Here is a 26,491-nt window from a genome sequence, read left to right as displayed (position 1 = left end):
GAGTCAATTATGCAGCTCAAAGTGTAAATTATAAAGCAATCTTCATATATTTAAATAAGGAAATCCTAGCCAGCACCCCAACTCTGCTATACAGCATCATGTCCCAAATCTTTAGCCAAGTACATAAGTGATGAATACACATACCAGAGACTTCATTACACTTCGAAAAATATAGTTATCATAGCAGATACTAAAGAAATATACCAATAGTAGCAGATACCAGAGTAAGATTTCTTCACTTGCTCTATCTCATGGTCCAACATCCCTTACCCCAACAGAACTAATCCATACTTCAGTACCATTAACCCTTCCCCGTCATTCATAATTCATCAGCCCTCAGTTTGGAAATAACTTCTCCTCCACCTGCTTCTCTAGCTCTAGCACATCTGCTCCTGTCTGGGCCTTCAACCAATCCTCCGCTTTTTGCACAAGCAGCTCCCAAGAATCCTTTTCAGACGCCAACTTCTTCTTCAGGAACACCACAGCACAAAGCGTTGCCAATACATCCATATGCTGGGTATACTGACCAGGTAACTGAATCTTCCCAGTTGCAGTCAATGGGGAGAAGCCTACGATGCCTTCGAGACTAGGGCTCCACTGCCAATTGCCAGCAAAAGTTTGCAAAGCAGACAACATTGACAGCACACTGAATTCGCTGTTGTCGAGGTCAAAGGGGCCTCCACTCGTCGGTTGTTGCGCAAAAGCAGAACTGTTCGCAGAACCGAACAAGCCACCAGAAGAGGAAGGGCTACTAGAACTACCAAACAAACCACCGGAAAGGGAGGAGTTAGTAGGTCTACCAAACAAGCCACCAGAAGAAGAAGCAGAAGCATACCTGCCAAAGGAAGAACCACCCGTAGCAGTCGCAGATAAGCCAAATGGACGGCCAGAGCGAGTTGTGCTCTGTTGCAGCATTCCTGCTTGACCCTGGATCTGCATCCGCGCCCGCATCTGTTGCTGCTGTTGCGCCATCTGCTGTTGCGCCATCTGCTGTTGCATTAGGTTTTGGGTTGGCATACCACCCGCCATTTGTGCTCCAGCCAGCGGTTGCATCCCCGCCTGCATCATCTCCTGTGGCACCATCAGTAGTCGCCGTCTGTTTTGTTGCTCTGCGATTGGCTGTTGCAGTAGCATTTGTTGTTGTTGTTGCTGCTGTATCATTTGTAGCTGTGCCGTTTGCTGCCGAGTTCGTTGAATAGGAGCCTGCTGAGCCATTGGAGGTAGCCCCTGAGCCTGTGGAGAGTCAACTCTTTGCCGTTTGACGGCACCCTTTCCGAGAAGTTTACCACGAGCAGCACCAGACGGTGCGGACTTTCGGGCAGCCTTTGAGGCAAGTTGTTTGCGCGGAGCCTTACCACCAGTAGACTTGCGCGCAGTCTGGAGAGGACCCCGGCGAGCCTTCTTTTTCTGAGCAGGAGCTCCTGGAGCTGCGATCTCATCAAACGAGAGCTCTTCAAAGTCGTCTGTCTCTTCATCTCCATCGTCATCTTCTTCGTCGCCATCATCGTTATTCTCCTCGCCTTCTTCTCCCGTGCGGGCATTTCTATCAGTATCCTGGATGGCAACGAATGAGCACCACTTGCCGCTGACTTGATACTGCGTACCCAGACGGACCGCCTCTCTCTTCACCATGTCGCTGAATTGGCCGTCAAACTGCTCTTGCAACAGCTTGCCATCTTGATTCTTGACGTGGAATATCCAACCGCGACCGTCTTCGAGCTCTCTGGTGGCCTTTCGTGCTGCCAACTGGTGAATGGTAGTACCTCTCTCCGTAAGAGTCGCAATGGGAATTTCCAGCGACAGTGGACCATGGAGAGAGGTGCCTTTGAGTATAACACTCTTGGGCTGGCGATTTGGTGTCGAATCTGAGAATAAGACGTAGACACTCGTACGATTGAATGGAAAAAGAGGGGGGATTTGAAATGGGGCTTGGAGATATCGAGGAACAGTCAAGGGTGGAAGTTTCGCCTTGACTGAATCAGAGGTACCAGACATCTCCAAGTCGGTGTCTTGGACACTCTGGTCGAACAGAGAGATGGGTTGCTGGGATTGTTGAGTGCCACTTTCTTCCGCTTGTCCCGAGGAGGGTACCTCCAAGGTCATCGCGTCCATGACTCTTTCGATAACTTCAAAGTCGTCATCATTCTCTTCTGCCGAGCCATCATCATTGTCATACTTGATTTCAAGCGTGTAATCCGTAACGTGAGGAGTCAGAGCCCCCTTTAACATTCGGATCAGCATCCTGTCCATCTTCTCGTTTTCTCCCACTGTCTGAGCAAAGCCATTGCCTGCGCGAGCGACGCCTTCAATCAGGGCATGGCTGACATCTGTTCCTACGCCCAGTGTGAAGACTCGAACGGCACCTTTACTTTCAGAGACTTGGGTATTGATGAGGTTGAACAAGGCTTCCTGACTCCAAATCTCTCCGTCAGTGAGCAAAATCACTTCGAGGTTCAAATCCTTGTATCGTCGCTTGAATACATCCTCCATCGGTCGGTACATTTCCGTACCACCGAAGTTGGCTGAGAACCCACTGACATGGTTCATGGCTGTTTCCAATGTCCCTTCTTCGTATGTCATGGAACGCTCCCATAGGAATTCGTAGTGTGATCCAAAGCTGCAAATGTTGAACTTGGTTCCAACAGGCATAGACTTTAGAAAAATCTTCAACGCATCAACAACGTTGGGAATCTTTTGTCCACCTCCCATGCTTCCGCTTCTATCACACAGAAAGACAACTTCAGTCATTTCCATGGGTAGGTTGAACCTAGGAACAAGCGTTGCCATTAAAGCCCGCTGGTTTGGAATCGTAGGGTGCGTTTCCAAGACCGCAATTGGATCACCAAGACCGGTGGCGACAATCTGGATGATGAAATCCCTGTCTAGCTCTGCTGATCCTTGGGACAGAGTCGCGTGGGCTTTCTGTAAGGATGGTGTGTCAGATGTTGCGGTGGAAAGGGTGCCGATATTGACAGAGATCGGATGAGACGGCGACTGAATGCTCTTAATGGCCGAACCACTAGACATATCAGTATCAACCGTAATGGTGATGTGTTTTCCACCTTGGAAAGTGTTGCTACCAGTCATGGAATGCTGTCCATATCGCGGAGCCAACTTGGTGGGGATGGTGAAGCGCAGTCCATCCACCTGAGCATCATGCTTCAGTTCTCCCAGATATGTAATCTCAACCTTGACACTCTTAGCGCGGCTGGGGATATTACCGAGCGAGGTGCTGAAGACATCGGATGCCTCCAAAGACTGCTCGAGCAAGCCCGCGATTTTGCCACTTGCTACAGCAGCCTGGTATTCCTGCTTGGCTTCTTCTCTCTCCTTCACAACACCCTTGATCACACGTGACCCGATAGTGCATTCAAACCCCACGACAGAGACGCCATCATAGAGGGGGAAGACATATTTCACATTCTTGAGAGAGGTACCTGTGGTGACGAACGTCTGGGTCAAGACTGTTCGCGAGGTTGAGGCGACGATGGAAGTGTGGACATCAAGAGACACGATGGGAAGAAACTTGATGTCATTGTCGACCATGATATAGATGCCACAAGTGGGGAGGGCATTGGGGTTATTGTATTGAAACATTGTGATGTTGAATGTTGGGGTGGGTAAGACCTCAAGTCAGATGGCGATGGATGGATGGGAGGGGGTGACAACGACAGGTTAGTTTGAGATGAGATGTGGACAGGGGGGAGGTAATCTGATATATCAGAAGTGGGTCGATGAATGAGAGAGATATAGAGAAACAACGATAGATGGAAAATCCAATAATGAGATGATAGAGCAACAACAATAGATGGCAAGCCCAATAGACAATGGAGATGATGATATAAGAAGATGCTTCAAGTAATGTGATGATGGGATGACGTCCGGTGGATGATCAACTGATGCTTGAAGGTGGCGGGGTAGAAAGAACAAGCAATGCCGCAGTAAAGCAACGCTTATTTTTGTATCACCAGCGAAGGAGGAAGAAACAGATGAAGGTGATGATGATGAAGGAGATCAAAACGAATATCAACGAGGGGAAACATGGAGCTTTATACTTTTTTCCCTCTCCCAAGAGTCACAGGCTGATGAAGGTCGAGGTCCACTTCCTCCAGCAAGCCAGCCAACCATCTTACACCAAATTTGGCGTCCAATGTTGAGAAGCCAATGATTGACAACCGCGAGATGAATTGAGTCGTGGGCCAATTGCAGACATTTCCGATGATTTTCCCATGCAGGCGAATCGTTTTTCCGTTGAGGCAACCAGATTGGTGTGGCCTCAGGCGAATCAAAACTCGCCGCGAACCAGAGCGGCTGCTGCCTGGCGATGCCTATCGATACTGATGTCTGATGAGTTGGTTGTGAAACTCGAACGACCTCTGATGATGTGCGATATACAGTCTTAACAAAGGTTATCAACCGGATATCTGAAATAAAGTGTTTTACAACGAATTTACTCCTCAAATGGGATATTTCCTTGATGCTGTTTGTTAATGCTGCTTAGGTGAGCGAGTACTGATTACCGTCATGATCTCCACAGCAATTTAACCGCCCACCAACTTAAGAGTCTTTGATGGGGAAGCAATGAACAACAAATTTTCATATGAACAAGGGTATATTAATCCATTAAGCTTAATTCCAACCCAGCACCTCATTTACAATGTCCTTCAATCAAATACCAATCAAAAAACCAAAACCCAGCAAATGATCGCACCCCTGCTGCCGTCTCCATCGCAACTCCAGGTTAAGTGCCTCCCAGACGTTGAATATCATGACCATTTCCTCAAGGACAAATAGTTTCATCGCGAAAAACTGATCCCTTGATCAAGATCAAATAAAATGGTTTATCACCATTGTCTTGATTCTCATCCTGTCGCCCGGCGTTGCACTTTTCCCTCCCAAAATACTCGTCGAAGGGCATTTTGATACTCATCGTGAGCATCTCATTGCATTCCCCATCTTCAAAGTTGCGAGTAGATGCAATGCTTTCCCCAATCTTTCTCTCCATATTCTTCGTCTGTCCACGCCCTGACAATTTCCGTCGCATAAGTAGTCTCATGGTACAATCTCTCCATGGCGCCCTGTCCCTAGCAAGTCCTCCCCGCCCAAGCTCCGAGTAACGTCTGTCCAACTGAACTTTATCGCTACCACCAAGAGATCATAGTCGTTGTGCAGAGGTGGCGGCACTGGAGTGCTTCGTCGGTTTTGCTATGCTCAAAACAAAGGAGAATGAATGTTCAATCCCCATTGTAAGACTCATAGAAGGTACAGCGGTCGCAGTGCAAATGTCGGCAGTCCCCTTGAACGCAAGTCCTGATGCGCCCGCAAAGCATTTCCAGCTGGCCACATGCACAGCACTTCCAATATATCAAGCCATCTTCCTCGTTGCTTGCGCTCTCCCACATCGCGGTGTTTGGCCTCCAAACCTCAAGGGGGGGTGAATCAGAGCGCATCATAGGAAGAGTTGGCGTAGGGCGAGGACATGTAGCGCTAAGAGGCCTTGGATGATGATATACCGGGCGGGGATATGAAAGGGGAGGAAATGAACGAAGAGGATGCTCATGAGGAATGGCGCAATTAACAACCTCAGTGAGAGGAGGACGAGATGGAACAGGACGAGCACGTCTTAGGTGAGGCTGCCGAGTAAAAGAGTGAAGAAGCCGAGGGTTTACAGTAGGAGGGCTAGGAGGAGGCGGATTCGTGATAGGAGTAGCCATGTGTGTGAAAGGAGGACTTGTCGGAAGAAGACTCGGCGAAGGCGGTGGGCGAGGAGGACGAGGACGCCACGATGGTAGCAGTGGGAACTCTGGTGCTTCCTGTTGTCCTTGTCCTTGCTCTAGTGGCGGCGGCGACGGTGACCATGACGGTAACAGTGGTGACGGTGATCGCGACGGCGATAGTGACGGTGGCATCCGTGGTGCTGGTGCTGGTGATGAAGCACGAGGACGACGATGGCGACGAGAACGACGACGAGGAGGAGGAGGAGGAGGAGGTACTGATGCTAATGCTGGTGCTGGTGCTGATGCCGGTGCTGTTGCTGGCGGTGCTGTTGCTGTTGATGCTGTTGATGCTGGTGCTGGTGCTGGTGGTGCTGGTGCTGGTGGTGCCTGTGGTGCTGATGCTGGGGCTGGTGGAATAAAACCCACTGGCCGTGTTTTGGCTCCTGTTCTGCGTGCCGGCCACATTTTTAGAGTCGACAAACGGCTTCTTTTTGAACTTGATAGCTAAGCTTTTGCGAAATGTTGGACTTGGTTTATCTCGAGGTGCTGGATCCCGGGGCCTCTGAACCCTTTATATCTTCATCCCCTACTGTCTAGGAACTTTATGTATCGAGGCTTGTCCAATAGTTTTCTAAGCAAAAATTTTCTGATTATCTGAAAGTTAATCAAATTTTACGACGCCGAGTCTAATCGGCAGAATTCGATCAGACACATCTTTGGCTGATCGGTCCGAGAGCTCCTACGAAGGCGCAGTCACGACAATATTTGATTGGCGATATTAGACTCGTCGATGGCAAGAATAGACTTATAGACGACGACGTATTGAAAAAAACTTATTTTCTGCTTCATTGGAAATACATATCTTTTGAAATGACCGTATCCAATCATTTCTTGATCAAGTGTCCCATACTAAGCATGGTCCAGTTCTAAAATTAAAAAGGCGGAAAGAAAATTGAATGAATGGGACGTACAAAGAAACTAAAACAAAGATTGGCACTTTGAGGCTTATCTATCGTTTGAACATAAGTTCAATGATGTTCATTTATTTTGACTTAGGTAGTTTTGGTTCACATGTCTGTACGTACCCAGTCCATCAAGACATTCCTTCCCGGACGCGTAGGGACACGCCAATCTTGACGTCTACATCGCCTTCCCAAAATTCATCTTCCAAAGATCCGTCTTCTGAAACAGCCTCTTTCACATTACAACTGCTCTATCATGCATCGGCTCTCTGGATTCTCACTCCTAATAACGATAGACACGATGCAAATCGCGATCGCTAACGAGAGTCCAGGCATCAACCAAACCGCGACCGTGATTCTTGAACCCTAAAGCCGCCCCTTACAAATCTTCAAGAGTAATTTTCCAAAAATTCGACGGCGAACAAGCCTCTCTAGCTGGCACTTGGCACTTCCTGACAACAGAAACGTCATCGTAAGGAACATTGAAAAATTCTCGCCCTGTCTGCTCTCTTGCCTGCTCTGGCAGTCTGCAGCATAGATTCGACCACGTTTCATCTGGCATATTCAAGATGTGGCTTCCCAAAAAATTGGTACACGTTGCACCCTTTGAAGGCTTTGCGTAAGAACCCTTCAACGCCGAAGTTTGGTAAGCCTCCTTTCAGCTGAATCATTTGCCTCATGCCTTCGTAGTGCTGGAACGAAGCCGCCTCATTCTCGCAGAGAGCCTAGGATCAAACATATTAGACTTTTCACCACGACAAGTTTCTTATCAGATATCAAATGCAGGATAAGCTTACCTCATCGCTGCACAACATTAGCGCCTTTGCAATCGACGCACTGCTAATAGAACATTGTTCTGTAGCAATATCTGCGTTAACAGATCTGATACACTCCACCTTGTACATGGTTGCCACTTGTGAGTAATCACAATCAACTGGTCCTCGCCGCTCATGCCGTACAAGATTACGGCATGCAGACAGAAAGACCCCGGCTAGCATGCCGTCATCCGAGACGATAAAGGGGAGCCAATGTTGGCTCGCAGTCTCAAAGAATGGAACCTCCCCCTCGCCATGGTCACACCAATCCCGAGATTCTGGAATGACAGCTTTGACGTCTACATAGAGTTAGCTTTATGTGAGTTTAAAACCGTTCCCCTAGGATCACCTACAGTAGTCCAAGAGGAAATACTCAAGCTTTGTGATAGGTCTGCTCCCTTGGAATAACCATTCGAATTGGGGAATATTTAGCCTAGCGGGCCAAACGACGACCACTTGGGAAACTTTTCTAGTATCCACTTGTGCTCCTCTTCCCTTCGAATCCTTACTTAGCGGCAGGGCTGATGCGCGCCGGGAAGCATGAACACCCCGAGCTGCATGCGATCGAATGCTAGAGACGGCTACTGCCGAAGTGGCATCTCGGGGATGTGCTGCGTTAATGAACTCAATTCCCACTCTTTTTGTCAATGGTGAAGATGGATGCCCAGATGGCAGACGTGTATCTGATGACTCCGAAGCCGTCTCGCCACACCCATCGTCCTTCGCCAGGCTTTTTGTCGGCTGGTATTGTCTCCAGCGACGGATTCGTATCTTGAGCTGTGGCTCCTTTGCAGAACTGCTTCCCTTCATACTCTCAGTTACTAATCTTCTCAGAAATTTAAAGATCGACCTCAGAAGACCTTCTTGGCAGCACTTTGTTTATGGTGAGAGAGCATCGATGGTTGTCCCTCGAGGTTTAATCTAGCTTTCTGACTAATTGCCTCTTAGTCGACACATCAGCCACGAAGTCCGCACTCCACCTGCACATACCAGAAGAGGAAGTTTTTAAAGTGGCGGTAGAGAGACACCGGGAATCTGTGGGTCTTTCGACCGAGGTAGACAATGGCATGGAGGCTCCCTTGGCTGGAGAGTCTCTTTTTTGGGCATCTCCAACGCCAGTCAACGACACAAGGCTTCCCTGAAAATGGACTCGCTGCAGCAAAGGGAAGCAATGAACCGAATTCAGGCGTCACGCTTATCTTCATTGGCAGGAACAAAGAGAAGCTACCCTAGCGACCAACCGATCTTCGAACAAATAATGACAGCATACCCAGAATTTGAACACAACAGAGCAGTATGTTCTTTGAGCACTGACAGGGTGATATAGATAGAAGTCCATTCTTCATAGTCCTGCCGAAATTCACGATGGCCCTGAATCTAACTCATTTGTTTCCAGGAACATATCCAATATTCACAAAAGGTAAGAGCTTTTCCTGATAACAATGCTATTTATTCTGCTAATTTTAGCCAACTATAAGACAGCTACTCTCTGCGAGTTTGGTACTCGCGCCTCCGATCGGAAAAAGCGAATAAGCGTTAAGAAGCGGCCATAATGAAGCCTAAAACCAGTCCTTATCGTTACCGCGGTGAGAAACAAACGCGCCGCTAAGCTTCTCATCAAGAGAACCAATAACAGACAACTGGGCCTTGACAGATTCTTCAGTCGAGATCATGCCCTTGACTCTTGGGTCCATTTTCTGGAACGAGCTGAGCATCCACTGGAAGGCCTCAGGCGAGTTGGAAATGTCCCGAGCTAATGTCGCCAGATCATGTCAGCAAAAGTCGGCTAACTCGGTTACCAAGCATGACAAACACTTACCAGCGTCGGTTTCCACCCAACCAGGGCTCATAGCGAGCGTCCGGATGCCCTTGGCCTTGAGTTCGACTGCGTATTTGGCAATCAAGATGTTTCCGGCGGCCTTGCTGACGGAATATCCAAGAAGGTTGGGCATTTCGGTGGCGCGGGTGGTAGGGATATCACCAATTCCTGATGAAATGTAGATAATCTTCTTTTGCTGACTCTTCTCGACCAAAGGGAGCAGTGCATTGATCGTGTACACAGCCTGGAAGAGATTCACAGTCAACTGTTCACTGGATGAGTATACGTGACATGGCTTCTGATTCCGTAACAAGACTTACAGATTCGTCGATTTCTCGCTTAAAAGCATCTTCCTTTCCGTGGCTTGACGCAATTAGTCTCTCTGGTGCCTGGCAAATATCGACAAGAAATAACGAAATACTCACAAGGCGGAAGGCGGCAAAAGCTTGGCCTCGTCGGTTCCGGCGGAGTACGCGTTGTAAATCAGAACATCTAGGCTGCCATTGGTGACCTTGCTGACGCTCTTTGCAGTCTCCTCGAGCCTGGAGAGGCTAGAAATGTCCGTTTCAATGATGTGGATATTCTTGCGAGTTGCAGCCAGCTCATTCAACTGACCGGCCGTAGCCTGGCTTCGAATCAAAGCGATAACCGTGTTCTTGGAATCAGAGGACTGGCCTATAGGTAAGCATTCAAGTCACCGCGGCGATACCAGCTAGCAACGCACCAATTGCTTGACAAATTCGAACTATTTAGGTTGTACGATGATTAGCTTCATAGAAAGAGCACGCAAGTTCACACAAGTTCATATCGTAGGTCCATTACTCACTCCAATGCCACGAGTGGCTCCGACAATAGCCCAAGAAGACATTTTGCGTTGGTTGTATGAAAGGCGTACTAAATAAGTTCAGGTTTTGAGATCTTTAATGGTGAGTACAAAAAAGCATCCTATCTCACGAGGAAACGAGTTGCTTTATACACTCCGTAATGCCCAGCTCCATATCTCCTGAGAGACGCTTCATAAGCTCGCAAACCTGGAGCAATTACGAAACAACCAACTCCATGGTCTACGTCCCCTCTGCTACCTATTCTCAACGGCTCGCATTTGCTATAATTACTAATTCCTTTAGAACCGTGATGACCAAAGATGATTCAACTACTCCGTACATGCCAAAAAATGCCATGATAATAATTCGACCAATCCCGTAACTCCGGTCTCAATGCTAGCCATCGATCCCTGTTGACGCCACCGAGATCGCGAATAGCCCCACTTACACATTCCGAAACAGGCAACTTTTCGCATGAAGCCTTTGGATTCTTAAGCTTCACCTCAGCTGGATGACGAGAATATAGGCAAGTTCTTCCTCCCCGTGAGCTACGGAATAATTTTCTATCCATCTTTATAATCTGAAGCAAAGAGTACTCCGTCTATCCCCTCTAATTGGGGCATTAGTAAAGAGGCTCGACCGGAAATACAGTCACCGCTGCCCGTTTTACGGAATGAGAGTGGTTGGTACTCTAATTGTACCATGATTGATAATTTTTTGTCTCTCAGCGACTCAAAATTCTAGTGCATTGATGAGGTTTGGCTTTGCGTTCTGCAACCAAACCGTGTCGTTACATCGTTGCTTGCCGTCTGATCAAAATGCCGCGGCCGGGGCAGCGACGTTCCGCGCCTTTCTTATTTTCTTTCTTTCTTCTCTCTCTTCCGTCCAAACATTGGTCTTTTTTTCCTTTCATCATATGCCATTTCATCTTGCTTTCTATATGCGCTCCATCATCTAATCCTTGTCCAGTCGCACGGCAGCGTTTCTCTCGATAAAGTTCAAGTCTACTTGGTGACCAAGCAGCTCACGGATATTTGAAATGGCGTACTTGATCATGGTCGGTCTCTCCAAGCTGAGGCCGAATCCGTACACTCTCAGATCCTTGGGCAGGCCCATGGCCTCGAGCATTTCCGGTCGGAACATGCCACTGTTGCCAATCTGTGTGTATTATCCCCGGTTAGCATTCTAGATGAATTCCAGTGATCAGCGTAATGTCGCCCTTACCTCTACAAGCTTCTTCAGGCCTTTGTGGTAGCTGAAAAGCTCCATACTAGGTTCTGTGTAAGGGTTGAAACTATTTCATTTGTTAGTAATGTCCAGGTGTACTCCTTAATGAGAGCTATCGTTTCTTACGCTGGCTTGAATTTGAGACTGCAAAGAGCGTATTAGTATTAAATCGCATGCTTAGCTAAGATTAAAATGATGTACTCACTCTGTCAGGCCCATCTTGGCAAAGAAGGTCTCGAAGAACTCCATCAGACCTCCAAGGGTCAATCCGTAGTCGGCAATAACACCTAGGTATTGTGAGCTTCTGAATAATAACCAAAATAATGAAGTTTCATGTCAAGTTGACTATACCTTCTACCTGGTGGAACTCGCACAAATGTGTTGCGTCAACGGCTTCGTTTCTATAAATGTGGTAAGTCGCCATCATCACATATGAATAGCTGCATCGATAATTACCTGAAAACGCGATCGATGGAGAAGTAGCGAACAGGAGGAACGCGGCCATCAGGTCCCTTCTTTGCCGCCAACTTGTACAGCATGGCAGCTGAAACAGATGTGGTATGAGTACGGAGAACAAGTCTGCAGCGTGTTAGCATGATACTTGGCTTATAATACACATTTCCCTAAGAAACACATACTTTAATGACTCCTCCTCAGCCCACGGGTATCGGTAACCGATGGAACCGTACTTTCCGTTCTCGTGCACCTGCTTTACGTTCTCAAAGTACTCGTCATAGTTTTGTTTGTCGTCGGCGTCGACGGGACCAGGGCGGCCGGCTGTCTTGGGGTCGGAGATGTAAAAGGTATCTTGCAAATCACGGGCAGGGTGTTGCTATTTGTCGTTAGTGCTGCTAAGTAGAAGATAGGAATATAGTTCTTTGCCATCGACATACTTGAGGGACGAAAAGAGCATCGAAGTTCTATTTAGTCCAAAACGTTAGCATTTAGAAATTTAATATTTCTTTCAGGTGCCAAAGGGTGATATATACCCAGAAACCAGTCTCGATATACTGGTTGGTAGGCATTTCTGTGAAACCAGTCTCGAAGAAGATTTGTCTATATTGGGATAAAACAGTTAGCACTCCTCCATACAAGTAAATCCCCAGTAACTTGTCAAGATATGGCCAACTAACCGGAACTCGTGTCGCATCTTGTTGAGAGGGTGAAGAGCTCCAGAGACCTGGTGCCCGCCCAAGGCCTTGAAGTTGTATGGCTCTGTTCGAAGATTAATTCTCGTGTCCGGCGACTAACGATACTTCCATTTTTCAAGCAGGACCACTCACTAAAGTTGGCCGTCTTCCACGCTCCAGACGCCAGCATGTCGGCTGTCAGATCCGTCTCCTCCTTGACAATCTCCAGCGCAAACTTGGGTCCCTTGGAAATCTTGAAGGAAATGACCTTTGCGGTGGTGATGAGCTTTCTCTTCTTCAGGTCGGCGATGATCTTGCTGTCGTGCGACTTGGTCTCCTTGATGAAGCGAAGTTGCGATCTCGTTACATCTTCAATAGAGTCGACCTATACAGAGCAGTGTTAGATCACGTCGTCGCCCTCTCCGTTCTCTCCTCTTTTAAAGAGAAACTAACCAGCGCGACAAGCTTGTTGTCGTCCTTCTTGATCCACTTCTCCCTAAAGGCCTTTCCTTGGCCAACCTTGGTAACATTCTTGTCGCCGATTGCGGTCTCCAAGTCTGAGATGGAGAGACCACCAAGGGCCTTGTGCACGGCCTCAAAGACGCGAGCCTCATGGCTTCCATGCTGCACAATCTCCTCAGCCTCGGCCTCTAGAATCGCTTCCTGTCTCTCAATCTGCTCGTAGACAACCATGGACCGTGAGGAAAGACGGTCCAGAGAAGCCTTGAGGGTCTCAAAGGGCACGCTGGGGAAGGCCTCGGTCGAGAGAATCTGGTCGGTGTTGGCCAATGCCTGGAGCACCTGGAGGGCGAGATCGCCGGCTGGGTCAGCGGATGCGGGAGCCATGATGCTGTGGTTTTTTTTGTCGTCTTTGCGACTGGGTGACGATCGTTGGCGCTGCCTTTTTGTCGAAATCGGCCTCTCAAAGGTGACTCAATCTTTTGGCTGGGCAAATGGAGGGGGAGGGGCAGATTGCGGACAGTGTAGCAACAATATTTTTCCGGGCCGCTGGGCGATTTGCGGAGGGCGAGGTACATGGGTACATGATGACAGTGGAGGGTGAGCCTACATCGTATTGAGGGCCAAAATATCTTTTCAAGTATGACAAAAAAATAAAAAATTATACATCAATCAAATGAGGAACATTAGAATTGCATAGTCGACTCTAGCTAGTCTCTTTATTATTCCATTGATTTGATACTATCATACAAGGTTAACTAGGTGGCTCAAAAGGGAGCTCTATGTCTAACTATGTGTAAAATTAGGCACATGCTTTCCATATAAATATAGAAAAAAACATGCATCAAGTCATCTCGCCCGTGGGTGAGGATGATGTCGCCGGCAAGACCTGTTCCCATCTTCTGCCGCGTCAGTCAATCCCCCTGATGGCATCCCGGAGCAGCCTTCAGCCCTTGGACGACGCAAATGCACGCCGTCGCACGTTGCCGCTGCCACCGTAGCTCTCGTCAGGGAAATTGTGTTTGGCAAGGGAGCTCTCCATTGGAGGCACTATCACGACGTCGCAGCAGATCAAGTCTTCGGATTGGCCGCTACCTGGCGTGAAGCATCGGCTCGAGGTCCGCGCCGCGTCTGATGAAGAGGCGAAGCTGCGATCTGTGTCTCTCTACTCCGCAGATCGCTCCGTACCGCCTCTCCATAAGCCGTAGAACCCATCGCAGTTCTTCCACATCTTGATGGTTCCATCTTCTGAGCCTGTTGCGTAAAGCTTGCCGTCGGGCGAGAAGGCGATGGACCAGATAGGTCCGTGGTGGCCCTTGTGAACATCCAGTTCCACCTCATCGTCGTAGCTAATGACCTTTGCCCATGTTCCCGGCTCTTCTCCAACAACTAGCTTGCGTCCCTTGACATCAAGAGCCACGCTGGCAATGGTGTTGGGAAGAACGATGCGCTTCAGTTCTTCCATCGCCCGGTGGCCGCCCCAGAAGTAGGCAGTCTTGCCAGCGGAAACAGCAAGAACAGGCTTTCCACCGCCAATATCCGTAACAGAAGTATACTCTGGCGACAGAGATACCATCTCACAGGAGCGAATTTCGCCGTCCAGCACTTCTTGGTGAATGCAAGCTCGGCTGGGAAGATCGAGCCAGCGGATGGTCTTGTCCGAAGCCGTGACGATGACGTTTGGATCTTGGGTCCAGCAGATGAACTTGATGGAGCCCGTGTGCACACCCTCGCCAATTTCGAATCCGGCCGAGGCAGGGATCGTGATTGGGTTCCCGCTGTTGGCGCCTGGGACGTCGGATAAGTCAAAGACGCGAAGCTTCTTCTCCATGCCGCCAGTGGCTACGAGGTCTGAATTGTCGGGCGGGTACGCAACGGCGCGGACGATGTGGTCGTGCTGCAGCGTATACAAAAGCTCGCCGGTGTGGGTGTCCCAGATCTTGCTACAACACATCATCATGTTAGAACACGTGCAATTCCTTATACTTTACGCCCGCAGAAAAGAAAACATCACGTACGCAGTAAAGTCGGCAGACGCGGTCGCGGCGTTGGACGCATCAGGGCTCAGCCTAGCCTGCCAGACAGCGCCTTTGTGTCCGATGAAAGTGCCGATCCTGACGCAAAAAATCAGCATGGGTCCGTCTATGACAGCATGTCGCACAAAAAGGGTATATCTACCAGTCGCCCGTTACACCATCACGAAGCATGGGATTGCCATCTGCAGAATACAAAGTTAGCCCAAGTTAAGCGACGTGCTTCCGCCTAAGATGGGCCAATGCATACCCTTGCAAGCTGAGATCATGTAGTAAGTTTCTTCCTTCTCGAGAAGAGAGAAGCTGATGTGAGGAACTGGTCGCGAGTGACCGTGGCAGGTCAGCGGGACGTATTGTCGGGGCACCTCGGCTGCCATGATGACGATGTTGACGATGAATGATCGCGTGAATTGAAGGAGAGATGAAGTAATTAGAGTGTCGGAGTCTTTGCGTCGCGAGCAGAAGCGTCAAGACCGCGAACCAAAGTCAATCGGAAAATAAAAAGGACCGTACGAGGTGTTTCAAGTTTGAAGATGGATTTGGATTAGGGGGTCAGCGAGGCTCTAGACAAAATCGACGATCCCAGCGATGAGTGAGAGAAGCCCTGGTCGAAAAGCAAGAGAGAGAGAGAGAAGAAAGCAAAAACGGTTCGCCGAGCGCACGGGAGGGTATAAATCGGCCGACAAGGAGAGAAAACGTTGGTTGGCAGCTGGCAATCGAGTCGAGTCTCAAACTGGTCATGCAAGGAGGTCGAAGCAGCTGGCAGCAGGATTGGCCTGTCGAACAGCGGGCGAGACAGCGGCCAGCACAGAGATTGCAGCGGGCGTCAGCGTGTGAATGAATGTCGCTGTTGGAGGAGGTTGAGATGGAACAGAGCGGAGGAGAAGAAAGAAGAGCTGGAGGCGATCACCGCAGCCCCTGATAGAGGATTCCGGGTCAAAGATTCGGGTGCAAGACGATCTGGATGATGATTTCTGTCCGCTGCTGGGGAAGCGGGGCAGCGTATCGAGCTTTTGGGCTAGCAGGGCGAGCAGTCGCTATCGCTAATTGCGAGCCGCTGTGGCTATCGATGAGTTTTGGGTTGCGAAAGATGGATTAGGAGCACCGCCACAAATGGAGGGGTCGCTGAAGTGTGGCGCCTCATTTGCCTAGGTAGTTTTATTTATGATTCAAGGCTTGAACAAACGATTGGCCATGCTACCTGTGACATATTACAATATTTCTTGCTCTTTGATGAATGCCTATGATTGATACGTGATATGAAGTATTCTATACATCAATATTACCACCAACAGGAGCTACTTCCTGTACAAGCCAAAACACCATTCGTTGCCCCTGTGCCTGGCTGGATAAACGAGAAGTGCCCGTCTAGCGCCACAAGCCACACGCTGCTTACCAAAGCGCCATACTCCCCCTAAAGCCCACTGGAGCTGCCCGCTAAATTACCCACTGTGAGTGAGGCCATTGCGCCTGTGCTGATTCTTGGTGGAGATCGCAGTGCAGTCACCAGCCCGAGTACGTACTGCAGCTGCCTCTCGGAGTCCCTCCAGCTGTCTTCAAGCTTCCATCGTCATCCACCTCTACAAACGCCCAAACGCCTGACAAAGCAATTCAGCTACGGCTTTCTTGGCTCATCTCATACAGACCCATTTTGCTCATACCGTCGTCTTTTTCTCCCTCCCAACAGCAATTCAACCGCGCTTTTGCCTCATCTCTCTTTCTCTTCCATCAGTCGCATCATCGCTCCCCTCTTCCCCAGATTGAGGCGCAACCCCCACCACCGAGGCATCGCGATCCGGAGCTTGACATAACCATGGCCGAACTCAAGCTCTCAGCGCAGCTTCTTGGCCACGAAGCCGACGTACGAGATTCCTCAACTCTGTTTATATGTCTATGTGTGATGTGAGATTTCCTTATACTGACTCCCCTCTTCTACTGCAGGTGCGCGCCGTTAGCTTCCCCTCTCCCGAATTCGCCCTTTCGGCATCAAGAGACTGTACCGTCCGGATATGGCGACGAACACAGACCACGCCTCCAGCTTTTGAAGGCTCGCTTGTCAGCCGCGGCTCCGAGTACGTCAACACTGTGGCCTTCTTCCCGCCAAACCAAGAACATCAGAACGGTCTCGTCGTCTCGGGAGGCAAAGATACCATCATCGAGGTCAAGTCGCCGAGCTTATCAGCAGCTGATAATGCCGAGCGCCTTCTCATTGGACATGCGCACAACGTGTGTACCCTCGATGTCTCTCCTAAAGGGACATACCTTGTCTCTGGAGGATGGGACGGTCAGGCTCGAGTTTGGAATCTGAGCAAGTGGGAGACTGAGCACATGCTGAGTGGCCATGAGGGCATGGCAGTATGGAGTGTCGTTGCCTTTGATGAGACAACGGTGGTGACGGGATGCGCTGACAAAAGCATCCGAGTGTTTGATCTGAAGCAGTCAAGGGGCGGCGACGTCATGCCGGCAGCCACCATCTACACTCCCGATGTTGTCCGAGCGCTGTGCAAGGTTCCCAAGGGCCACCCCAGCGGTGCCGATATCGCCAGTGCAAGCAACGATGGTACTTTGCGGTTGTGGAAGCTGAACGGTCAACAGGTTGGTGAGCTCCATGGGCATGAAAGCTTCGTGTACAGCCTGGCAAGTTTGCCATCCGGTGAACTCGTCAGCTCTGGAGAGGATCGCACCGTCAGGGTATGGAAGGGAACCGAATGCATCCAGACCATCACGCACCCAGCCATATCTGTATGGACAGTTGCTGTCAACCCAGAGACGGGAGACATTATTTCAGGAGCGAGTGATGGCGTTGCGCGCATCTTTACTCGACGATCAGAGGCTATAGCAGATGAAGCCACTCTCAAGGAATTCCAAGACTCAGTCAAAGCCTCGGCTATCCCACAGCAACAGCTCGGTGGCATCAACAAGGAAAAGCTGCCTGGTCCAGAGTTTCTGACGTCCAAGGCAGGCACCAAAGAGGGCCAAGTTCAGATGATCAAGGAGAGCAATGGCAACATCACCGCGCACACGTGGTCTATGGCCCAGCAGCAATGGATCAATGTTGGTACGGTGGTGGATGCCGTTGGCAGCACGGGCAAGAAGGTTGAGTACAATGGGCAGTCTTACGATTATGTCTTTGATGTCGATATTGAAGACGGAAAGCCTGCGCTCAAGCTCCCCTATAATCTCTCGGAGAACCCTTACGAGAGAGCGACCAAATTCCTCAACGATAACGAACTGCCCCTAACCTACCTAGATAACGTGGCCAATTTCATCACCGAAAACACCAAGGGTGCCACCCTAGGAAAGTCTGAACGCTCCACAGGGCCCGATCCATACGGCACCGAGTCACGATATCGCCCTGGAGAGGAATCTCAGTCTCAAACGCCAAAGGTGCTACCGCAGAGGGAATACCTCAATATTTCTGCCGCAAAGTACGAAGGTGAGTAAATCGAACATTCAGTCCTAGTCTTACAGTGAGATTTCTAACGTCAGCCTTTTACTAGCCATCCTAAACAAAATTTCCAATGTTAACAAGACCATGGTCTCGTCTGGGCGAAAAGATGTGGCTCTTAATCCAGGAGAAGAGGCCACACTGCATTCATCAAAGGAAGCTCTAGACTCTTCAAAGGCTATTACAACCCCAACGCTCAACGTAATCCTCAAGATTGTCACCGAGTGGCCCTATGCTGATCGATTGGCCGGCCTTGATTTGCTTCGCTGTGTGGCTAGATACCCTATAGCCGCGCAATTCAAGGGTCCTCGGGGTCTGACCCTCTTGGACATCGCCGTTGCATCGTCAATCCCGGATGACTTCCCACCCAACGAGAATGCCGCCATGATGGGCGCACGAACGATTGCCAACCTATTTAGCTCTGCTGACGGACGAAGCCTTGCTAGCTCCCAAGCAGACAAGGCCATTTCGTTTTTGGAACGCGTCACGGGCATCAAGGGCGGAGAGCCAATTGGCAAGTTCAACCGCAATGTGTTGGTCGCTTTGACAACAGTGGCAGTCAACTACTCTGTCCTTGTCAACAAGGAGAAGCTGCTGAATCCCGAACAACGGCGACGTTTGGTCACTGTGCTTGGTACTATCCTCAAGGACCAGACCGATTCAGAGGTTCTCTATCGCTCACTGGTCGCTCTCGGCACTATCCTCTCAACTTCCAAGGATGAAGCCAAGAGCTTGGGAGTGGCGGCATGGGTAGAAGGAGCAGCGAGCAAGAGCCCGGAGGAGCGGATCAAGGGAGTTGCGAATGAGTGCTTAAAGGTAATCCCGCGATAAGCTTGGAGAAGAGACAGCGGTCGTTTGGGGGATCAGGTATAAAGAAAATCATGAATAGAAATGAAGCACGATAGGATGACATTCGGCGCATAAGCATAATATACAAAGACTTGGCAAGTGTGAGATCATATCACATTGCTCTATATATATATATGGTATAGATATATATATCTATATATACAACGATTCATTTATAAAATAACCACCATCTTCGAACTCGAGCAGTCAAAGTAACGGTAATGAGATATACAGGGGGTTTAAATAAACATGGCCTCGCCCCCAATTTTCGTAAAAACGCCCAGCAACGCCATGTCCTCTTCCCACGCTAGGAGAGAGGGAAGAAACAGTAAGGAAAAGGGTACCAACTCTCGTCAACAGAGTGAGGATCCAGGGGTATATGTTAATTATGCGGACCAAGAAAATGAACAAGAGAAAAGAAAGAAGGGAAGAAAAGCGAGAAAGAAATAACAGACATATCGTCTATCATATAATCTCTAGCCTCCATTCTCTCTTTCATCACAAAGCCATCCACATCGCTCCAGCAACAAGCGGAAGCCAGCCCGCCCAGCTGAATCTGCGCAGCGACGACTCGGCAGAGGACGTTGTCGTGGAGACCACGTCAAGGATGGGCTCCTGGGTGGTGATTGTGTAGATCTGGGAGAAGCCGAACTGCGTTGAGTTGAAGCAGTTTGTCTCGTTGACGATGGGGATACGCGGGTCGCCTGGCTCGGCGAAGATGATGTCGACGCACTATGAAGAAAGATTGGTTAGCTTTTGAAATAGATCGACCATATAAAATTTCCTTTCTTCTTTCTCAAGGGACGGAAGGATTGGGGGGTTAAAGACTTACAGAGTACAGAGCCGCGCCGTGTTGAGCCAGCTCAACAACTTGAATCGTCGCCAGATCGCCAGCAGAAACGTTTGCGCCAGCAGGCAGAGGAACCTGGGGCAAGCAGACGGTTCCGGGATAGGGATTGTTGGTCGGTCCATTGAGCATGAATGGCTTGACCATGATGTTGGACATGTTTGGCGGGCCGCCGTCGGGACCGTCAGTGCCGTATCCGAGGTTGATCTGGAGCTGAGCTGTCAGATGGCCACGGAACCAGCCGGGCTGGAAGGAGACGGCGCCGCCGGTGGTTGGCCAGTATGTTCGGTTTCTTGTTGTTCCTATGCCACCGCCTGATTCATGGTTAGTTTTCTTTGTGTTGTCTTATTGGGATGTGGAGCGAGGCTGGTGATAACTAACATGGATACATCCACTGCATGCCGTAGGGAAACGTATCGTTGGTGATGAGGTTGTTGCCGCGCCATCCTGGGTATACTATGATACTATGGGCCTCGATGAGGGCCGTCAGGGCGAGCGTGAGGAATAGTGACAGCCGCATCTTGAATCGTTTATGTGTGTGTAACTGTCTCCCGTGTATATGATGTTCTACTGGCTTGGCAGATGGCAAATCGCTGCGTCTAGAAATTGATTTCAAATTCGCTTAGCTGGTACGCTATTCCGAGGCTTTCCGTCGTATATGTCGAAAATGTAAACTCGGCGGTTGTTGTATATGCAGATGTATACGATCAAATCGTAGATCGGCTATCAAGTCGCTTCCGATGTCGTCCGTCCTGGTTGATTGTCTCGATCGCAGGGTTCTCCTCTCTTTCTTTTTGTGTGGGGCGACTCCAAAGGCCCAGCCTTCTCTTCTCTCTTTGATATTTGGCAGCCTCAAAAAGCCACAAATCTCAGAGCTCTTGTCCAGATAGACAGAGCGTCAAAGGATTTGTCTTGGGACAAAAGACTTGTTGTTGACGGGAGCCAAGGACGGAGAGGGTAGAAAAGAAGATGGAAAGAAGAGGCGTGCGCAACCGAGAGGTCTTAAGAACGGTCTCTGGGGGCCAAAAGCGAACCAAGGCCCGCTCCGGCATGCACACACACAACAGAGAGTGACAAAAGCGCCATTGCAGCCGCCCAAGCTATTGTCCCCCCCCTTCCCTCGACAAGGACAAGGGCGAGGACAGACGCCACCCGAGACGGGTCAGGCTAAGCTAGAAGGCGAAGAAAATTGTGAGTGGATGGAAAGCTGTCTTTCTGTCTCTTGTTCCCCGCTGTGATTCGCGCACAGCTTTGGCGCGGGCTGCCCCAATCAGGGAACCTGGTCCTGGCCCTCACAAGATGCCGACCCTTGCGTTGCGAATACTCCGATTCACGGCTCCCATTGGCTGTTCCACAAAGGCGGGTGATCTCTGGTTTTATACGAGCAGCAACTTTGGGGGACGGAATGAGGGCGATGCTGAAAGTAGCGCTTCGTTAGAAGATGTGTTAGCTTGAGCAAAAGGGCAAACATTTGATTTTCTTGCTTCTTCTCTCGCGTCGTTGGATTAGTCCAGGCAACGCCATGCTTATTCGGAACCATCAAAAGTCAATGTTCACGAAGCGAGTAATATTCGTAATGAGGAGTTTAGTCTAAACAGCTTTTGGTAGCACAGCGCCAGGTAGTGCGGCAGTACTCCCAGATCGTAAACCACGGCGCACAGCTACTCGAATGCGACAACTCTCCTCGTTCTCCTCGTTCTTCCACGGCAAAGCTAAGGCGGGTTGCGAATCCAGCGCTGCCGGCAGGCCAATGAGCGGCCTGTGGCGTCTCGGAGGCGTCACAATGCTGATGTGAGAATCGTTCTTGGTTGGCCCACCGAGGAATTAAGCGCCTGACCCTGGTCTCGCGTGCGGTGCCTGCGGAGACGCTCCCGGCCAATCGCCATCTGGATGGAGTTGGTGCAGAAGTTGCGAGATGCAGAGCTGTAGATTGTGATGCAGGGCTCCCACGGGAGATGGGCCAATGGCAGGCCACGAGATGGACAGACTCGACGAACTGTCTGCGTCCGTGGATCGATATTTCGCTGCGGGAAATACATAGCACGATACCTGGAGGTGTTTGGTAGGAGACTGTGGAGGGAGGTCAGTGTGATTGTTGGTTCCAGCACGGGCGCATATGCATAGCCAAAGTGATGTGATGGAACGATGTCGTGGTGATTATTTCGCTCCTTCACTTCCTCGGGACCTCGTTGCCGACCGTATCGCCGCATTTATCGACCTGTCGTTCGATTTATTGCCGCCGCTTGGTTTGGAAGCGAGCTGTTCGGAGTTTGACGTTTGTCTCTTCAGGCTCATTCCGGCAAATATGCCATCTTGTGATGCCGGAGTCAAGCGTCTGACACCTCTAGCTCTTAACGGAGTAGTCCCTTGCATCCCAGAGCAACGTTCGATCGGCCGATATGCGATTTGCTAGTGGGCTTGCTATCCGCAAACCAGCTGCTAGTAGCTGACGTTCGCCAGGCGGAAGTGGGGACTAGAGGCTGGCTGTAGTTGAAGTGATTCTTGTTTGGGATTCCATGATGACTTCATCTTCTGCAGCGAGATTATCTCGGGTTTTTCGGTTCAGTCGGTCTGGTTTGGTGGTGTGTAGAGGTCGAAGTTTGAAACGGTTCCGGCCTCTAGATTGTTGTCAGTTGGTCAAGCTTCTGGCTTCTCAGCGCGTAGCTAGAGGCAAGAGCCACACACCTTATCAGCTAGGTGCCCGACGAGGGTTACGTGGCCATCAAGGGCAGCCAACGATGAAAAGTTACCTCTTTGGATCTGTAGATACTGTAAGCATGACTGTTGGAAGGCAATGACAACACGTTGCGATACACAATTTCTCATTGATGGATAGAGCTACGCAGCTGTCATGCAAATACGTTGGCATCTCAAGGTGAAAGTGCAAAGCTGTACTTTTCGCATTGAAACCGCCATTCTAGTCTGACTTTCGATTACTATTCTCCCATCATCTCAGCAATGATACACCTCCAAGACTTCCTTTGAACCAACTGCCAATCTGATTCTCCTCTTGGCCGCTCACATTTTCAACTGGAATGTCTCCCAATCTGACTCTATCTTTTCACTCATATTTTCACCTGGAATGAGAGTGCGGTATCCAAGGAACTTGAGCTAGTCGTCGCCGGAAAGTTGAAAAGATTCAGGTTTATTCAAGCTAGGATGCCTAAACTTCTCTGAATGTCCGAATGGACTAGATTGCTGTGTTTGGCTGAGGGACAATTACAAACTGGCGCACCAAATGGGCAAAGCTTGACCCCAAGCGTGGAGAGAGCCGAGATTGGTTGTGTGGATTCTCCAAATGCTGACGAGGGCTGGGATAGTTGACCGAGTAGAGATTGTGGCGGTTGTCTAAGGGCATTTTGCAGCAGTGCCAACCAGGCAGCGGGCAAAGGCAAAGTAGAAGAGACGGAGGCGAAAGAAAGACTTGCAGAGATCTCTTCGTCTTGGTATATACCATTAGCTTCATGAACAAATGCCAAGGTACTGGCGAATGGAGACTCACAATGCTGCTGCCCCAGGGCATCTTTCCTTCGCAATATGGGAAGCCATCTGTTGTCTCCGTAGACGCTTTGCCGCTTGACTCAGCATTGTGAATCGAGGTGAGCGAGCTGTCATCCAGTCCAAATGACTCAATCAAGTAGCAGTCTAGTAAGTTTGTTAGGCCATGCGCAATGATCTGGTGTGGGTAGAACTTACTTTTGGAGTAGGAATAAAGCACAGATATCCGCAACCAGTTTGCATTGCCGGGTCCCCGAATTGGTTTCTTCGCTCTTCTGGAGCCAACCGAGGTGATGTAGCTTGGTGGTGAGCATGTTTGTCTCGATGTGTTGTTGGTAACGTCTTCAGCTGCAGTGAGCCAAAGGCAGTGGGTGTGTTGCGAGTAACACTGTCTAGCTCGCCAGCAGCCGGAATTGAAAAGCTGAGGATGTGGTTTGAAACTCTGCTTCGCATGAAGCATTAGCATTATAGATGAGAGAAGAAGAAAATAAAGAATATACACACCTGAGAATGGTATCGACGGACAGGGACACAGAGAACGGGGGCGATTTGTTGTCGCTGATGCTCTCGTTCTCCTTCTTCTGTTTGTGGGTGGAAACGACGTCGGGAGATCAAGAAAGGACGGAGTTTGTTGCTGTCACCGATGTTGCTGTCACCGATGTTGCTGTCACTGATGTTGTTGTCACCGATGTTGTTGTCACCGATGTTGTTGTCACCGATGTTGTTGTCACCGATGTTGTTGTCACCGATGTTGTTGTCACCGATGTTGTTGTTCACCCCCTCCCTCTTTGTGGGTAGAGGGGGAGAGAAAGTCTTGTGAGTGGAGGGAGAGAGGTCGAAAAGTCGGTTTATTGTTGTTCTCCCCCTCCCCCTTCTTTGTGGGGGGTAAACGACGTCGGGGGAGGGGGAAAAGATGCAGTGTGTTGATGCTGATGCTCTGTTTCTCCCACCTCCCCCGTTTCGTGGGGGTAAACGGCGTCGGGGGAGGTGGGAAGAATGATATCAAAAGAAGAAGAACAAGAAAAGAAGAAGAAGAAGAAGCAAACTCATTGCTCGTGGCAGAGCAATGAGTTTGTGGAGGAAGAAATGGAAATGGGAGAGGAGAAGGGAGAGGGAAGAGTTTTGAGGGAGGGGTGGAATGGCAGTTGGAGGAGGCGGTGAAGGGGCATTACAACGCCAATGCAAGGTCTACTGAGTGCAGGAGCTCTCCAAGACTCGCCAGCTGCAGGTAGTTACTCTCACAAACCAGCTTCTTCGTCGTAGTATTCGGCAGGTTATTGGGTGTGGAGGCAGTTGATGCCTGGAACCCCTGAGCCTGCCGTCTCAGCATCTGCTCAGAGGCGATGCCGTTACGATACGGCACAATGCCATGGAACCTAGAGATGATTTTGGAGATACCTGTAGCTACTATAGTTGCAAACACCCACAATCTGAGATCAAGCCGCGCTCTTTACAAGATGTGGCAGCTACTTGAAGTTGGAGTGGGGTATCGTAGCACACAGAAGTAATGTCAGTGAGCGCCAGATGTTTGCAGCTGTAGATTCAAAATATTGTAGTGGCATGTTCTCTCTCAAGGCATAAGCACAGGCTGTCTTGACACCCGATGTATCCCAGCAGTACAGTATGAAGCATCAAAGATCCATCATGTTGCGTCTAGGAAGCGCTCGACTCCCGACTGGGAAAGCATCTGGCCCTTGTGCGATCGAAATGACGAACATGACGAACAACAAGGCAGCAGATAGCCTCGAGATCCGTTTGTCGTCAATGAACAGATGGGATCCAACTTTGGTACACTGTCGACTTGAACAAAGAAAGGAGGCGACAACCCCTCACTACGTAGCTCAGGGGAAGGAGTCGTTCAACTACCTACTAATGTAGCGAGTGTCTGTCATCATCTTCGTCTTGTCATGATCTTTATCGAGGTCGTAGGTACCCGGAGTAGTGAATACTTCCTGGGCAGCTTCATTTACACCTTGAGGAGATGCTGTCGACTAGCCCTCCATGTCTCCAGTACGAACCTGTGCAAGCAGCGGCTCACATTACGCAGCAGCCGCAGCATGAATTCGTGATGGCAGGCCGTATACCTTCTTCTCGCTCCAATTCCAATTGCCCCCAAGCCATCAGAGACAGAGACAAAGAAGCTGCCTGCCTAGCTTCTGGTAGGCTGCTGCAACACATGCAAACATCATTTTATCTCACGCCCTTGCTGATTCGATCTCTTCTCATTTGATCTTTGCTGACGACCTCCTTTGAAAATTTCACAGCTCGAGCGAATAACCCCAACCGCGATACCCAGCTACTTTTCCCGAATCTCTCCCATGGCTGGGCAGAGAAAATCCAACGGCTTTCCTCCTGCCTCCAAGCACGAGCACGTTCTACAAGCACGACTATGACGACTTCTACCTACGAGATGATCGATCGATTCGAAAGGACGTATCGACTTCATGCACAGACGCCGTCAGAACTCAATCTAGAAATGGATCTTTCTTGAAATCGCCTACGGAAAAACCCCTTCAACGATCATACATGATGTAGTTTCCAGCACAGTCCATCAGAAGGCCACAGCGGCAACTGCGCCCAGGACAAGTCTTTGACGCATGCCAAGCCAAGACAGATGGAGGATACCTGCTTCTTGGATTACCCGAGCTCGAATCTGTGACGATGAATTGCATCTTCGACGCTTCCTCTGTTTGATATGTCTCTTCTATCACGTTATACTTTTTGCAACTGTGGAGGCGACCCCATCAAAATAACAAGGCCTCCAAGATGTTGCGGCAAAACGGCAAGGGCATCACGATCAAAGACACGCAACAGGCCCTTTCCACCGCAAATAGGACTCGGAAATTGCTCGACTTGTACGAGT

At 49.7% G+C, this 26,491-nt stretch overlaps 9 protein-coding genes across 9 annotated transcripts; 1 reads left to right on the top strand and 8 right to left on the bottom strand.

Annotated features, from left to right (window-relative positions):
* Window positions 1–115: 115 nt before the first annotated feature.
* V8C40DRAFT_251795 (von Willebrand factor type A domain-containing protein) lies at window positions 116–4,000 on the bottom strand. The gene has a single exon (XM_083217251.1). It carries the CDS (start codon window positions 3,595–3,597, stop codon window positions 337–339), a length of 3,261 nt encoding a protein of 1,086 aa, XP_083070462.1. The 5' UTR covers window positions 3,598–4,000; the 3' UTR covers window positions 116–336.
* A 1,266-nt stretch (window positions 4,001–5,266) lies between these two features.
* V8C40DRAFT_281165 (uncharacterized protein) lies at window positions 5,267–6,284 on the bottom strand (the record flags this gene model as incomplete). The annotated part of the gene is made up of 1 exon (XM_083221542.1): window positions 5,267–6,284. A coding segment is annotated over exon 1 (916 nt), but the record flags the coding sequence as incomplete, so codon positions are not given.
* Window positions 6,285–6,731: 447 nt separating this feature from the next.
* V8C40DRAFT_251792 (uncharacterized protein) lies at window positions 6,732–8,394 on the bottom strand. Its single transcript, XM_083217250.1, has 3 exons — window positions 7,848–8,394; window positions 7,477–7,793; window positions 6,732–7,404 (listed from the first exon to the last, which is right to left on the bottom strand). Exons 1-3 carry the CDS (start codon window positions 8,302–8,304, stop codon window positions 7,231–7,233), a joined length of 948 nt encoding a protein of 315 aa, XP_083070460.1. The 5' UTR covers window positions 8,305–8,394; the 3' UTR covers window positions 6,732–7,230.
* Window positions 8,395–9,053: 659 nt separating this feature from the next.
* Window positions 9,054–10,181, bottom strand: V8C40DRAFT_281162 (uncharacterized protein; the record flags this gene model as incomplete). Its single annotated transcript, XM_083221541.1, has 6 exons — window positions 9,054–9,247; window positions 9,314–9,578; window positions 9,634–9,676; window positions 9,739–9,983; window positions 10,038–10,058; window positions 10,140–10,181. 6 exons carry the CDS (start codon window positions 10,179–10,181, stop codon window positions 9,054–9,056), a joined length of 810 nt encoding a protein of 269 aa, XP_083070459.1.
* A 910-nt stretch (window positions 10,182–11,091) lies between these two features.
* Window positions 11,092–13,340, bottom strand: V8C40DRAFT_276375 (phenylalanine--tRNA ligase subunit alpha; the record flags this gene model as incomplete). The annotated part of the gene is made up of 12 exons (XM_083220829.1): window positions 11,092–11,295; window positions 11,362–11,431; window positions 11,491–11,508; window positions 11,570–11,651; window positions 11,716–11,765; window positions 11,821–11,943; window positions 12,003–12,196; window positions 12,258–12,284; window positions 12,354–12,420; window positions 12,498–12,579; window positions 12,648–12,879; window positions 12,948–13,340. The coding sequence occupies 12 exons, from the start codon at window positions 13,338–13,340 to the stop codon at window positions 11,092–11,094; spliced, it is 1,542 nt and encodes a 513-aa protein (XP_083070458.1).
* Window positions 13,341–13,639: 299 nt separating this feature from the next.
* Window positions 13,640–15,961, bottom strand: V8C40DRAFT_251784 (WD40-repeat-containing domain protein). Its single transcript, XM_083217249.1, has 4 exons — window positions 15,237–15,961; window positions 15,132–15,171; window positions 14,972–15,067; window positions 13,640–14,896 (listed from the first exon to the last, which is right to left on the bottom strand). Exons 1-4 carry the CDS (start codon window positions 15,361–15,363, stop codon window positions 14,119–14,121), a joined length of 1,041 nt encoding a protein of 346 aa, XP_083070457.1. The 5' UTR covers window positions 15,364–15,961; the 3' UTR covers window positions 13,640–14,118.
* A 593-nt stretch (window positions 15,962–16,554) lies between these two features.
* V8C40DRAFT_251783 (WD40-repeat-containing domain protein) lies at window positions 16,555–19,467 on the top strand. Its single transcript, XM_083217248.1, has 3 exons — window positions 16,555–16,847; window positions 16,928–18,422; window positions 18,487–19,467. The coding sequence occupies exons 1-3, from the start codon at window positions 16,800–16,802 to the stop codon at window positions 19,263–19,265; spliced, it is 2,322 nt and encodes a 773-aa protein (XP_083070456.1). The 5' UTR covers window positions 16,555–16,799; the 3' UTR covers window positions 19,266–19,467.
* V8C40DRAFT_251780 (copper acquisition factor BIM1-like domain-containing protein) lies at window positions 19,399–21,110 on the bottom strand. Its single transcript, XM_083217247.1, has 3 exons — window positions 20,512–21,110; window positions 20,116–20,444; window positions 19,399–20,015 (listed from the first exon to the last, which is right to left on the bottom strand). The coding sequence occupies exons 1-3, from the start codon at window positions 20,648–20,650 to the stop codon at window positions 19,782–19,784; spliced, it is 702 nt and encodes a 233-aa protein (XP_083070455.1). The 5' UTR covers window positions 20,651–21,110; the 3' UTR covers window positions 19,399–19,781.
* Window positions 21,111–23,124: 2,014 nt separating this feature from the next.
* Window positions 23,125–24,127, bottom strand: V8C40DRAFT_65000 (uncharacterized protein). The gene has a single exon (XM_083223234.1). It carries the CDS (start codon window positions 24,092–24,094, stop codon window positions 23,321–23,323), a length of 774 nt encoding a protein of 257 aa, XP_083070454.1. The 5' UTR covers window positions 24,095–24,127; the 3' UTR covers window positions 23,125–23,320.
* Window positions 24,128–26,491: the final 2,364 nt, after the last annotated feature.

The sequence above is a fragment of the Trichoderma camerunense genome (assembly GCF_050948025.1).
Source record: "Trichoderma camerunense strain CBS 138272 chromosome Unknown V8C40scaffold_15, whole genome shotgun sequence".
NCBI lineage: Eukaryota > Fungi > Ascomycota > Sordariomycetes > Hypocreales > Hypocreaceae > Trichoderma > Trichoderma camerunense.
This window is presented reverse-complemented; position numbering and strand designations above follow the sequence as displayed.

What these genes read in the sequence shown, in the direction of transcription:
- V8C40DRAFT_251784 (XM_083217249.1), bottom strand. Translation starts at nt 15,363, where the DNA reads ATGGCAGCCGAGGTGCCCCGACAATACGTCCCGCTGACCTGCCACGGT. An exon ending in CATGATCTCAGCTTGCAAGG is followed by an intron (nt 15,172 to 15,236) that starts GTATGCATTGGC and finishes TGTATTCTGCAG; the next exon opens with ATGGCAATCCCATGCTTCGT. An exon ending in GCGTCTGCCGACTTTACTGC is followed by an intron (nt 14,897 to 14,971) that starts GTACGTGATGTT and finishes GATGTGTTGTAG; the next exon opens with CAAGATCTGGGACACCCACA.
- V8C40DRAFT_65000 (XM_083223234.1), bottom strand. Translation starts at nt 24,094, where the DNA reads ATGCTAATGCTTCATGCGAAGCAGAGTTTCAAACCACATCCTCAGCTT.
- V8C40DRAFT_251783 (XM_083217248.1), top strand. Translation starts at nt 16,800, where the DNA reads ATGGCCGAACTCAAGCTCTCAGCGCAGCTTCTTGGCCACGAAGCCGAC. An exon ending in TTCTTGGCCACGAAGCCGAC is followed by an intron (nt 16,848 to 16,927) that starts GTACGAGATTCC and finishes CTTCTACTGCAG; the next exon opens with GTGCGCGCCGTTAGCTTCCC. An exon ending in TTCTGCCGCAAAGTACGAAG is followed by an intron (nt 18,423 to 18,486) that starts GTGAGTAAATCG and finishes GCCTTTTACTAG; the next exon opens with CCATCCTAAACAAAATTTCC.
- V8C40DRAFT_251795 (XM_083217251.1), bottom strand. Translation starts at nt 3,597, where the DNA reads ATGTTTCAATACAATAACCCCAATGCCCTCCCCACTTGTGGCATCTAT.
- V8C40DRAFT_251780 (XM_083217247.1), bottom strand. Translation starts at nt 20,650, where the DNA reads ATGCGGCTGTCACTATTCCTCACGCTCGCCCTGACGGCCCTCATCGAG. An exon ending in CATGCAGTGGATGTATCCAT is followed by an intron (nt 20,445 to 20,511) that starts GTTAGTTATCAC and finishes ACCATGAATCAG; the next exon opens with GCGGTGGCATAGGAACAACA. An exon ending in ACGGCGCGGCTCTGTACTCT is followed by an intron (nt 20,016 to 20,115) that starts GTAAGTCTTTAA and finishes CTTTCTTCATAG; the next exon opens with TGCGTCGACATCATCTTCGC.
- V8C40DRAFT_251792 (XM_083217250.1), bottom strand. Translation starts at nt 8,304, where the DNA reads ATGAAGGGAAGCAGTTCTGCAAAGGAGCCACAGCTCAAGATACGAATC. An exon ending in GTATTTCCTCTTGGACTACT is followed by an intron (nt 7,794 to 7,847) that starts GTAGGTGATCCT and finishes AACTCTATGTAG; the next exon opens with ACGTCAAAGCTGTCATTCCA. An exon ending in TAATGTTGTGCAGCGATGAG is followed by an intron (nt 7,405 to 7,476) that starts GTAAGCTTATCC and finishes GTTTGATCCTAG; the next exon opens with GCTCTCTGCGAGAATGAGGC.